This window comes from Saccopteryx leptura, chromosome X (assembly GCF_036850995.1).
Source record: "Saccopteryx leptura isolate mSacLep1 chromosome X, mSacLep1_pri_phased_curated, whole genome shotgun sequence".
Lineage (NCBI taxonomy): Eukaryota > Metazoa > Chordata > Mammalia > Chiroptera > Emballonuridae > Saccopteryx > Saccopteryx leptura.
Genome location: NC_089516.1, coordinates 71,310,605 through 71,324,431, shown reverse-complemented (window position 1 = coordinate 71,324,431; position 13,827 = coordinate 71,310,605). Strand labels below are relative to the sequence as shown.

At 37.1% G+C, this 13,827-nt stretch overlaps 1 protein-coding gene across 11 annotated transcripts in view; it reads right to left on the bottom strand.

The window, feature by feature from the left end:
- The window catches only part of ARHGEF9 (Cdc42 guanine nucleotide exchange factor 9), a 285,865-nt gene that overhangs the window by 86,171 nt on the left and 185,867 nt on the right, over positions 1–13,827 (bottom strand). For all 11 annotated transcript variants that reach the window (XM_066357437.1, XM_066357442.1, XM_066357438.1 and 8 more), the window contains 2 exons: positions 8,561–8,752; positions 4,527–4,706 (listed from right to left, as the gene is read on the bottom strand). In XM_066357437.1, the coding sequence (XP_066213534.1) occupies positions 4,527–4,706; positions 8,561–8,752 (372 nt within the window). The remainder of the gene's footprint in view (positions 1–4,526; positions 4,707–8,560; positions 8,753–13,827) is intronic.

Here is a 13,827-nt window from a genome sequence, read left to right as displayed (position 1 = left end):
GTAAATTATCACAAAGAGAAATAAAGAAACAGTCCCCTTCACTACTACAACAACAACGTAACTAGGAATAAATTTAACCAAGCAGGTAAAAGACATACTCAGAAAATTTTAAGACATTGAAAAAAGAAATCGAGGAAGATACAAGCAAATTAAAGCATATACTGCGTTCACAGACAGAAAGAATTAACATCATTAAAATGCCCATGTTAGCCAAAACAAGCTATAGAGTCAGTGCAATTCCTATTAAAGTACCAATGGCATACTTCACAGATCTAGAACAAATATTCCAAAAACTTATATGGAACCAAAAAATAACCCAAATAGCCTCAACAATCTTGAAAATGAAGACCAAAGTGGGACATATCACACTTCCTTATATCAAGTTATACCATAAGGCCATTGTAATTAAAACAGCCTGGTACTGGCATAAGAACAGGTATACAGACCAATGGAACAGAACATAGAACCCAGACATAAACCCATGCCTTTATTGACAATTAATATTTAACAAAAGAGATAAGAGTATATAATGGAGTAAAGACAGCGTCTTCAATAAATGGTGTTGGAAAAATTGGACAGATACATGAAAAAATGAAAGTAGACTACTAACTTACATCACTTACAAAAACAAATTCAAAATGGATAAAAGACTTAAATGTAAGTTGTAAAACCATAAAAATCTTGGAAGAACACAGGCAGTAAACTCTCTGATATTTCTCCTAGCAATATATTTGCCTATATATCACCACAGACAAGTGAAATAAAGGACAAAATAAACAAATGGGACTATATCAAAAGAAAAATATTTGCACAACAAAAGATATCATTAACAAAAATAAAAAGACAACCCATTCAATGGGAGAATATATTCACTAATACATCTGTTAAGGGGTATTATAATAACCAAAATTTATAAAGAACTTCTAAACCTCAACAGCAGGAAAGTAAACAATCCAATTTAAAAATGGGCAAGGGAAATGAATAGAGACTTCTCCAAAGAGGACATAAAGATGTTCAACTTCACTAATCATGAGAGAAATGTAAATTAAAACCACAATGAGATATCACTTCACGCCTGTTAAAATGGCTCTCATTAATAAATCAATACACAAGTGCTGGCAAGGGTGTGAAGAAAAGGGAACCCTCCTGCACTGCTGGTGGGAATGCAAACTTGTGCAGCCGCTCTGGAAAACAGTATGGTATTTCCTCAAAAAAAATTAAAAATGGTACTGCCTTATGACCCAGATATTCCACTTTTAGGAGTATACCTTAAGAAGCCCAAAACATTAATTCAAAAGAAGATATGTACCCTCATGTTTGTTGCAGCATTGTTTGTAACAGCCAAGATCTGGGAACAGCCCAAATGTCCAACAGTGGACTAATTGATAAAAAAAAAAACTGTGGTACATATACATGATGGAATATTATATGGCCATGAAAAAGAAGGAAATCTTACCTTTTGCAATGGCATGGATAGACATGGAGATTATTATACTAAATGAAATAAGCCAGGCAGAGAAAGACAAATATCATATGATCTCACTTATATGTGGACTCTAATGAACACAATAAACTGAGGAACAAAACAGAAACAGAGGCAGGGTCACAAGGAACAGAAGGACAGCTGTCAGAGGAAAGGGGATGAGAGGATAGGATCAAATAAAATGAAAGGATTAGCCAAATTATATATGCATAACATATAGATACAGACAACAGGACAGCAAGTCACAGAGGGAAAAGGGGGATGGAGGTAGAGGGTAGAGGTAAAGGGGGCAAAACAGAAATGGAAAGAGACATTGCATGGGGCATGGGAGCATGGGGCATCATGTGGGGGGTTGAGGGTGTTTTATTGAATGGGACACTTGAAACCATGTTAACACAATAAATTAATTTTATAAAACACAATTAAAAAAGAAAGAAAAGAAATACTATTACCACGTGCTGGCAACCATGTGGAACTGGAACTCATATATTAGGATGGGAATGCAAAATGGTATAGCAACTTTGGAAAATAGTTTGTCAGTATCTTATAAAGTTAAACAAATATTTATCATGCAATTTAGTAATCCCACAGATGTAAACAACCTAGTAAATAACTCAGATGTCCTGGAATAAATTGCTGAATGGGTAGTATAACCATTCAATGGAATATTACTAAGCTATTGCTAAGTAATAAAAAGAACCAACTACTGATACATTCAACAGCATGGATGAATATCAAAGGCATTATGCTCAGTCAAAAAGAGGTAAGCACAAAGGATTACTACTATATGATTCCATTTATATGACATCCTAGAAAAAGTAAAATTAGGGTAACAGAAAGCAGATTAATGATTGCCAATGTCCAAGGGTGGGAGCAGAGACTGACTACATAAAGAAAACAAGAGAAGATGATAAAGTGTTATAAATGTTCTACATCTTGATGTAGATAAGTACACAACTATATACATATGCTAAAACTCATCAAATTATACATTTAAAATTGGTGAATCTTATACCTAAAAAAAGCTGATAAAAATGAAATCCTAGAACTGAATAATAAATGGGTAAACAGTCCAATTTTTTCAAGACAAAGTACTCCATAAAAAAGTATAATACATGATTAGATAGGGTTTATCCCAGAAACATAACGCTCATTTAATGTGAAAATTAATCAATCAAAATTCACCATTTTAACCAATTAAAGGATAAAAGCATATGACCATTTCAATGGATCTTTTTGACCCCCAGGTGACATTTGGCAATGTCTGAAGATATTTTTGGTTGTCATAACTTGGGCAGTGGGAGTTGCTACTAGCACCCAGTGGGTAGAGACCAGAAATGCTGTTAAACACCTTACAACGCACAAGGCAGGCTTCCACTGAAAACCACTATTCTATATTCTACTTACCTTACTCAACACTGTGTTTATGATATCTATGCATATTCTTATAAGGTTCATATATCTACTCTGTTGATTCTTGTTACATAACACTTCACAGTCATCATCTCATATCTGTTTCTATCTATCCCTTGGTAATAAATACCTAAATTGCTTCTAATTGTATTTCACCACACATAACCTTGCCATGTAATGAACAGTCTTGTAAATGCTCCCTCGGGGATTTCTGTAAGAACTTCTCTGGGAAACATATTCAGAAATGGAACCATACGCATGGTTATCTTTGATAAATACTTCCCATGTGCTTTCTAGAATGACTGAACCAGTTTAAATACTGTGTAGAAAAAATTTAACATATCAGGCCTGACACTGCTGTCCTTAGACCTACTTGAAATGTTGACCCTTGACTGGCATCTTGGAACTTGTATCTCAAGAGGGTTCTCATCATTCCCTGACAATAGTGGCTTACTGTGCCTAAACTTTTTGTATAAACAATATGGTTTATTCCGAATGCCCTCTCTCCTTCCAGGAGTCTAGAATTTGGATACACGCTAGGCAGAGGGTACCTACATGACCAGACCTCCATAAAATCCTTAAGCACTGAGTCCCTAATGAGTTTCCCTGTTAGACATTATTTCATATGCTTTGTGACAACTCATTGCAAGGGAAAATAAATGCATCCTATGTGACTCTACTGGGAAAAGACTCTTAGAAACTTGTGTTTGGTTTCCTCCAGACTTTATCCTCTGTGCCTTTTCTTTTTGCTAGTTTTGCTTTCTAGCCTTTAGCTGTAATTAATTATAACCATGAGTATAACTATATGTTATGTGAATCCTTCTAACAATCACCAAATGACATATCCATAAGAAAAGCAGGAGAATTTGCAAGAAGATTTACTTGTAGCTGCGTACTTTTTATGTGCCACTTGAAATGTGTATCATGTGCACGTTATCTTTTTAAAAATAAATACTTTATAAAAAGGGGGAGGAGAGTTGTCAAAACAACTAGATCATCTGAATGAAACCCAAAAGATGTTAGAGAACCTTAGGGGTTTAGAGTGAAACCTTCTTATATTCCATATGAGGAGATCCAAAGAAAGTAAGGGACTTATCTAAAGTCACCCAAACAATGACTACAGACACAGGACTCAAACCCTACCTTTCTTATTTCTTAGTTCTCCTTCTTCGAAGTCGCATGGCCTCTTTACCTACACGTTACTTCTCCTACCCTAGTGCTCTCCCCTAAATATGTCACCAAGAACTACTTTCATCCTGACCATGGTATCTCCTATTTCTCATATTCCTGGATTCTCCACACAATGAATAACTTCAGATTCTTTCCCAAAACATTGGGTTCCATAGGAACTGGACCCAACAAGAAAACAGAAACTGAAGAAAAATCCTACTGGCAACTCTCTGAAAGGAGACAGAAAAGGGTGGGGAAGTGTAGAAAAAAACAGTCCTACTCCAAATCACAGTACCTTCCTAAGTCCTCCTACTCTGGCTAAGTTGTCAACATCAGAGACAGAGAGGAATCCATCCCCTACCACAGGACAAAGCAGCCTAGCAGGACCAGACAGCTCAGACACTCCTTCCATTGCTTCGTAACCTCTCTTAAAACTCTTCCCAAAGGAGAAAATACTTACATGCTCCAGGAAGCAGGGTCCTATCTCACTGAGGTGGGGGTCATCATTGTTGTACTGTTTCTCCAGGTCTCGCACAAATCCCATCTGAAACCTGTAGATGTCTTCAATGTTCCCAAAAATGATTTTCAGTTGCTCATCGCTGAACATGTCCCTTCTCTTTCGGCATTGCTTCAGGTAGCCCTGCAGACAAAGAAAAAGATGTCTCTGATTCTTTGAAGGCTTTACTACATCCTAAGCCCTTAGAGCATTATTTTAGTTTCATGAAGTAGACAGGAAATAATTATTTACATTTTTCAAATGGGGAAATTGAGGTTTGGTAATTAGGAGTGTTAGATTTCAAGCAAAGGTTTTCAGAGTTAAAATACTGCAGAATACAGAGCTTTGCCGACCATTCTTTTTGACAAAGACCCCAAAAACCCTAGGGTCCTTTTGCAGAAGCTCATTAAGCACAAACATTTTCACTCATTTTAGTAGTTATTGATTTATCTGGATCTATTCATATCTCTAAAGTTCTTTTTATAGAACTAATTCAAAAGACCTTCATAACATTAATAAGAATTTGGCAGCCCTGACCAGTTGGCTCAGCGGTAGAGTGTTGGCCTGGTGTATGGAATTCCTGGGTTCATCCTGGCCAGGGCACACAGGAGAAGCGCCCATCTGCTTCTCCACCCTTCCCCCTCTCCTTTCTCTCTGTCTCTCTCTTCCCCTCCTGCAGCCAAGGCTCCATTGGAGCAAAGGTGTCCCAGGTGCTGAGGATGGCTCCATGGCCTCTGCTTCAGGCTCTAGAATGGCTCTGGTTGCAGATCATCGTCCCCTGGTGGGCATGCCGGGTGGATTCTCGTCGGGCGCATGCAGGAGTCTGTCTGACTGCCTTCCCGCTTCTAACTTTGGAAAAATACAAAAGAATTTGGCTACAGAAGCCCCAGCAGGAAACTTCCCACAAAGGAACAAGAATTGACAAATTTAAACTATTTCTTAAAGCAGTGTGTTAGTCATCTAAGGTATCTGGTTAGGAGAGATCATTTGGATGAGTTTAGTCAACAAGCCCACAAGTGCCCAGGCACGATGTTTTTAACAAAGTTAAGTGTTCGCGACACATTTGTGAATAAACGGACAATTTAATATAGCTAGCTGTTGATTAAGGGGAAGAATCAATGGAAGAAATTCTTTAATAAGAGAGCACTGAGATAACACAGTTTGACTCAGGGTACACTGTAGGTCATGGCAAAAAACAACAACAAAATAAAACAAAACAGCCAGTTTTCCATTTTGAACTTACTCTGGTATATTTTTAACTAACGGACAAGTATCCCCATTAGAAATTAGCACATGAAAATGTTCTTGGTGAAAATGAACTATGATCGGTCATTTGCTTTCATCTAAAAGCTAAATGCAATTCTTATAATATCTTTCTTAAATGTTGAGCCCCCAGTGAGGAGCATTGTATTGATTGACTTACAATTTCTGACCCTGACTCTTCCTCTACTTTGTCTCCCCTACACAGCTTCCAGCTTCCAATTCGGCATGGTCCAGTACAATCCTCATCAGTGGCTTCCATGCCCTTTACCAACCCCTACCAAAATCTTACGCCCTTTATCTCTTCTCACACTCCAATTCAGAAATTAATTATTAAATTAACAGTCTGTGCCTGTGTTGACATTTATTTAACTAATGGCCACTGCCCTCATTGACTGACATACTTATGATGTTCTGCATTGATTCACATCCAATTCCTGACCAGGAAGAAATGCTACCTACTCCCAAAATACTGTTTTAATTCCATTACTCTTACTGAAGCAGCTACCCAAATTATCTTCCTAGAAATCTTTCCTTAACTAACAGAGAGCTCAGTAATAATCTCTTATAGGCTCCTCCATGCCAAATATCTCTACCCCAGGGTTTGACTGCTTCTTACTCTCTCCCTTCTCTCCCTCCCTCCCTCTTTCTCTTTCTCACGCTATCACATTTGGAATTATCTTAGCTATAGTGGAGCAGGGAAAGTACTGAGCATATCATCTGGTAGGAACTCTTCCATCTTGATATTAGGCACTGGGGCAGAGACTTCTTCACCCCTGCTCATACTTCTCCCTAAAGTAGGCTTGTAAGCATAGCTGAAAAAAACTGGTAACAATGTCGCATCTTCATATCATGCCAGGGCAATTAGTAGGTATCAGTGAGTGATCACATTGGGAAGTAGAAGAAGCCATTATGGACAGCTCATTTATCCTCAGAAGCCAGATCAGAAAGTACTTAATAGTTTTGTTCACTGTTCCCATTTAAAAAGTCTCAGGGTAGGAATGATTATCAGCAAATCCCCAAAGTGCAGCAAAGATACAAAAATATTTTTTTTGTATTTTTCTGAAGTTGGAAACGGGAGGCAGTCAGACTGCCGCATGTGCCCGACCAGGATCCACCCGGCATGCTCACCAGGGGGTGATGCTCTGCCCATCTGGGGCGTTGCTCTGTTGCAACCAGAGCCATTCCAGTGCCTGAGGCAGAGGTCATAGAGCCATCCTCAGTGCTCGGGCCAACTTTGCTCCAATGGAGCCTTGGCTGCGGGACGGGAAGAGAGAGATAGAGAGGAAGGAGAGGGGGAGGAGTGGAGAAGCAGATGGGCGCTTCTCCTGTGTGCCCTGGCCGGGAATCGAACCTGGAACAACTGTATGCTAGGCCGACGCTCTACCACTGAGCCAACAGGCCAGGGCCAAAGATACAAAATTTAAACATCAGTATGGAATGTAACAACAATGAAAAAGAAGAAAAATGTGGGTTCTGGAAAAGAAAGAACATGATAGGCATGTCAGTGAGGCTTCCTATTTCCCCAAATATGCTATTCATTGTCATTGTCAAAGATATAATTTTCTATCTATTACATCACGTGTGCTGTCATAAGTAAAGATTAAGCTATGTATTAGAAGAAATGTAACTGCCCATAGGATGGTGGGACCCAAGAGTGCTTTGTCAATGGCTTTTATTTAGAGCTAATGTTAGGTTATAAATATATACTGGTGCATTTAACCTAATGGAATATTATATAGTCATTAAAATAATGATTAGGAAGATTATCTAGAAATATGGAGAAGTATTTATGATATAATATTTAAAAGCATGAAACAAAATGATATGCCAATATGATTACAATTCTGTAAATACATATACATATAATATATTTGAAGGAATTATCCAAAGGTGCACATACTTTTCTTATAATTTGGTGGATTCTAGTTGATTCTAGTTATTCTTATTTTAAAACTTCTTCTAATGCCATTTTTTAAAATTATCATTTTGATAAAAATGGGAGGAAAAGCCTTTGCCAGAGAATATAAAGAAAATATAGTATCAGGAACATTGCCTTGAGCATAATATTATCAATAGAAGGGGAAAAATCCAACATCCTCTCAAAATCTACAGCCTTAGTGTTTAAGAAGGAAGATTAACAGCATAAGTATCACCAAGTATGCTTGTTAAACATAGAGATGCCCAGACTGAGAATTCACAACTCTGGAGGGGGTTGGGTTGAAGGGGGCTGGGATCTCCACATTTAAGAAGTTCCCCTAGGAACTCTAGTGCACATTCAAGTTTGTGAACCATTGGCTTGGAGAGGGAGATGTGTTTTGGGGAAATAAATGAAATCAGTCCCTTCCATTGGGGTGGCAATAACCAGATCAGATACCAAAAGGATAAGGGTGGAGATTCAGGGCAGGGAGGGGAGGGAGGTAAGGGAGGGACAGGAGAGAGGGAAGAAAAGTCAGGGAAGGGGAAGGGGAAGGGGAGAGAAAGAGAATATGAACATGAAAATAAGACAAACAGGTATATAAAGGAATAAGAGAGAAACAGAAATAAAAAAAGATTAAAAAGTGAGAAACTACAAGGGAGTAGTTTCTTACAAATAGAATTAACAAGCCAGTCAAGATGCTCTTTCCAACATCTTGGGACTGTCACGGGTACGGCCCAGGGTAATTATTGGTTCTTCATAGAAGTGTACTCTACTCCATCATAAGTGCCCTCACATGTACTGTCATAGCTGGGCCTACCTCACAAATGTCCTTGAGGTGCTTGATGTAATGACGCTCAGTGCTCATGATTTCATTGATGACATTGGCCCGCATCTGGTCCCGGTTCTGTAGTGGCCGGCCCAGACAGAGGCAATCTGAGTTGGGGTCCAGGTGCCCATTCTGCACATCACTGGGTCCTTCCTCTACCCCATCCTCCTGGTTCACCCAAAGCTGTGGAAGAAGGCAGAAAAAGAATGGATTAGCTTCCTTCTTTGAGAATTTTCCAGCCAAGTAAAAAAAGGATAAACTAAATTATTCATGTATTCAGAGAGCCTTCGACCAGAGATACCTGTAAACTGAATGCCATGCATGGCTCCAGTGTGACTGGCTGACCTTAGGAATGAGTCTTATTCTTTATAGGCCTCTGCTGACGTATCTGTAGAATGAAGGATGGGGAAGGGTAGGAATAAACCATCTTTGGAGACTTCTTAACTAAGATGGTTTCAGAGAAGAGAAGAGTTATGTCAAGCAGAACTCATTCACAAAGGTGCATATCTAGGGAACATAACCATGTCAAAAAAAAAAAAAAGAATTAAGCTATGCATATTAGGTTCCATGGCTGCATTACTGTTAAACATAATGCATATAAGCATGGAGATCAAAGTTAGATACTAGAGTGGGCGTGACAAAAAACAGGGCCTTTGGTATTGATTTTCATCAAAGGCTGCACAAATAATCATTAAAATTTGACTGTAAAATTTATTGGATATGCAAAGATCTATACTTAATCAAAGTTGGAGTGGAAATGTCAGAATGTCCCCCCTTACTACATAATAGCAATAGCTGTTTAATGAGCATGTTTTATATACTATCCATTATGCTAAGAATTTTCAGTGAACTATATTATTAAGTTCTGCTAGGTAGGCACCATTATTACCACTGTTTCACAGAAGAGGAGACTGAGCCTCAGGAAAGTTAAGAAATTTGTCCCAAGTCACAAAGTTAGGAAGCAGAGGAGCTGAGATAGGAGCCGGGCAGTATGACTCCAGAGCCTATGGTCTTAACTACTCTGTTACCACATTTTGCCTCTGGCTCTCAGAAAGACAGGAAATGAGTAGAGAGGAGATTAGGACAAAGTAAGCTGAGAAATATTAGTCTCATCAAAACTGGATACAGGTTGGTAAAGGTTGAGACTATTCCAAATAATGAAGGCAAAGGAACGCAGGAAAAAGCAACCATCTGTTGGAGAGGCTGGGCAAGATGTATCTTGATCTGGGATAACTTAACTTAGGGACATGGCTCATTTCACTCCAGTCCTAGGAAGGAGAAAAACCAGGAGAGACACACTGAGAAAAGAAAGGGTGGTACCCTAAGAAGAGTGGTGAAATCTATAAGGGGAGTTGGCCAAAGAGCTTGCCAGATGTCTCTACAGCATTAATCAACAACCCAACCTTCCCTCCCATGTGCCCCAGATTTTTCAACGGTCCTGCCTCAAGAAGCTAAGATCACAAAATTTCAATGCATCCCTATTTCTGCCACCACAAAAGCATGTTGGTGGGTAGGTTTAGGGCAGGGGTTGGGAAACTTTTTGGTGGAGAGAGCCATTAACGCCACATATTCTAAAATGTAATTCCATGAAAACCATACAATGACCCGTGTACCCGCAACCATGAACATGAGTGCTAGGAAATGAATGGATTGTAATACATGAGAATGTTTTATATTTTTTTTATTAAAGATTTGTCTGTGAGCCAGATGCAGCCATCAAAAAAGCCACATCTGGCTCACGAGCCATAGGTTTCTGACCCCTGGTTTAGGGAAACAGAGATTTGAGGATAAAGATACAGGGACAGTAGTTACTTCCCAACTCTGAGTATTCTCCTCTCCCTTTGCCTCACAAAGGTTAGGGAGCATGAGTACCACTTGGTGAACCTAGAGATGTCACCAGCATATAGTCTGCATATTTGCCACAGGCCTAAGAAAGTAGAGCTCAATCTATTTTAATGCATTTGTATACACAGCCAAATGTGCAAAAATGTATCTCCATCTAGAACTTATCCCCCTCTAAAAATGATCTATTGTAAATCTCTTTACAGCTTTGTGTCTTCAATATGCTAATAACTGCCCTTTAATACATTCAATAGGCAATAGTGAGGAATAATTAATCAAGGAACGTATCTGTTCAAAAAGTTTATTCTAAGGTATTGAAGCAAATATATCATATACATGGTGCTGTTTATTTGTAATAATAAAAATATCATCTCTAATAATCTATTAGCTTTTCTCAGCTTTTTATAAAGCAAGCTAACCCCTGCTATGGAAAGGGTACAATAAGCAGGCCTTTATGAAATAAAAACAATTCCTTTTCTTCCAAAGAATTTAAGACAGTCAAGTCAATTCTAGTGGGAAAACAACTCCAGTGGGAAGGAGCACAGAATATTGGTGATGTTGGATGGGGTAGAAAGTCAGGTTATAACAGAACCAAATTTAGGTTCAAGCCATACTTCAAATAACAACAAAAGTGCAGAAAGACAGGTAGATGCAGATTACATAGAATTTGGCGGAAGAATCCCTTCTGGTGAGAAGTGAAGGCATGGCTGTCAGGACCCTTCATAAGGAGCTTCTGAGAAGACAATACCTTTAGTACACCACAACAAACCCACAAGCCCATTACTTGAGTTAATATGCTACCTTAATCCAAAAAAAAAAAAATAATGACTGGTAGATTCATTTGTTTATTAAATTTATATTAGATGCTTACCAGATACTGGAGATACAGCAGCAACAAAACTGACAAAAATGTCTGCCCACTGTGGAGCTGGAATTTGAATGGAAATGCTTTTAGCCTAGAAAAGGTATCATGTAAGGCCCAATTATTGTGCTCCTGTGCTCAGGGCCTTTCCCTGACATTCAAATATTACTATAATCAGCTTTAATCTGCGTTTCCTTTCTTACCTCTACTATTCCCTTCAGGAATACTGGACTCCTTCCAAACTGTTCTTATTTTCTGTCCTCAAATACTCCAAACTATGGTCTTTAATCCCATGCTTAAACATGGAAATAATATAGTCCAGAGGCTTTCAACTACTTAAACAATAATGAACCAATATCTCAACTTTCTAATGAAGAAACTGAGGCTCATAAAGGAGAAATGATTGACAGAGAGTTAGCAACATACCGAGATCCCAATTTTGATGTCTTTTTATTTTGTATGTATCTTCCTTTTTTGTTATTTTTTTTATAATTACACAGTTGATACAGAATAACATTTGCTTTGTAAAAAGTTAAAATATAAAAGGAAAACTCAACTTATTAAAATAAGGATTAAAAGAAATGTTACTACCAATCTAACAGAACTAAAAGGGATAAAAAGGAACACTATGAACAAGTATATGCTGATAAATTTAATAACTTGGTGATATGGGAAAAATTCTGGAAAGACAGAAACTGACTCAGGAAGAAAAAAAGAATATCTGAATAGACCTATGGCAAATAAAAAGATTGGATTAGTATTCAAAAACTTTCCACCTGGGGGAAAGAAAGAGCCAGATGACATTGCTAATAAATTCTACCAAACTTTTAAAGAATAATTAACATGAATCATTCACAAACTCTTCCAGAAACAGAAATAGAGAGATTCTCAATGAAATACTTGCTTTCCAAAGTCAGTAACATATATAAAAAAAAAATTTACCAGATGAAATTAATCCCAGGGATGCAAGGTTGTTTCCATATATGAAAATCAGTCAATGTAATACAATATATTAATGGAATACAGGTTTAAAAAACATATTATTATCTTGATAGACACAGAGAATGCATTTAACAAAATCCAGTGCTGTTTCATGATTAAACAAATAAGAAATTAGGAATAGTACAGAACTTCCTCAAATTGATGATAAGAATTTATGAAAAAGCCATAGCTAATATCATACTTAATGGTGAAAGACAGAATGCTTTAATCTTATGATCATGAACAAATATCATTTCCATGTAACATGAAGGTCGGGCCAGAGCAATTGGAGGAAAAAAGGCATTCAGATTAGAAAGAAAAGGTAAAACTATTCATACATGACATGACTGTGCATATAAAATCATAAAGAATATACACACACACAAGAAAAACAGTTATTGCTATAACTAATAAACAAGTTGAACAATGTTGTAGGATATAAGATCATTATAAACAGTCCATTTTTTATAGGCACTACTAATGAACAATCTAAAAATGAAATTAAGAAAACGATCCCATTGCAGTTTGATTTGCATTTCCCTAATATCTAGTGAAGTTGAGTATCTTTTCATATATCTATTGGATATTTGTATGCCTTCTTGGGAGAAGTATCTCTTTAGGTCCTCTGCCCATTTTTTTCATTGGCTTCTTTGTTTATTTGATATTGAATTGTTTGAGTTCTTTATATATTTAGGAGATTAATATCATTTTGGAGCTATTGTTTGCAATTATCTTTTCCCATTTGGTTGGTTGCCTTTTTGTTTTGTTGGTGTTCTTTGTTTGTTTGTTTTGCTGTGCAAAAAAAATTTAGTTTGATATACCCCAATAAATTTAATTACTTAAAAAATAATACCATTTAAGTAGCACCAGGAAGAATAATATATTTAGAAATACATTTAACAGAAAACATGTAAGACTTATACAGTGAAAATTGCAAGACATTTTTAAAACAAACTCAAGAATACCTAACTAAAGAGAAAGATATCTCATGTTCATGGATTGGAAACTTTAATATTGTTAAGGTGCTAACAGTCTACATATTGATTCAACACAATGCCTACCAAAATGCCTAGCTTGTTTCTTTGCAGAAATTGACAAGCTGATTTTAAATTTAATATTAAAATTTGAGATATTCAGAATCAACACAACATTTTTTAAAAACAAAAACAAAGCTGGAGGACTCATATTTCTTGATTTCAAAACATACTATTACTACAAACCTTTAGTAACCAAGAAAGTATAATACTGGAACAAGAATAAACACAAAGATCAATGAAATAAATGTGAGTTCAGAAATATTCCCTACATGTATGCTGAGTTAATATTTTTCAAAGGTGTCAAGACAATTCAAGGAGGAGAGTATAATTTTTCAACAAACAGTGCTTGGTCAACTGTATATCGACATGTAAAAGAATGAACTTGAACCCATACCTCATACTATATATATTAATTAGAAGACCCCAAGATAGCTGCAGAGTAGGTGAAAGCTACATAAACCTCCTTCCAGTGCCAAACCATATTCACAGCTAAATTATAGAGCAATCAACCTGAATGACCAACTATAAAACAGTAG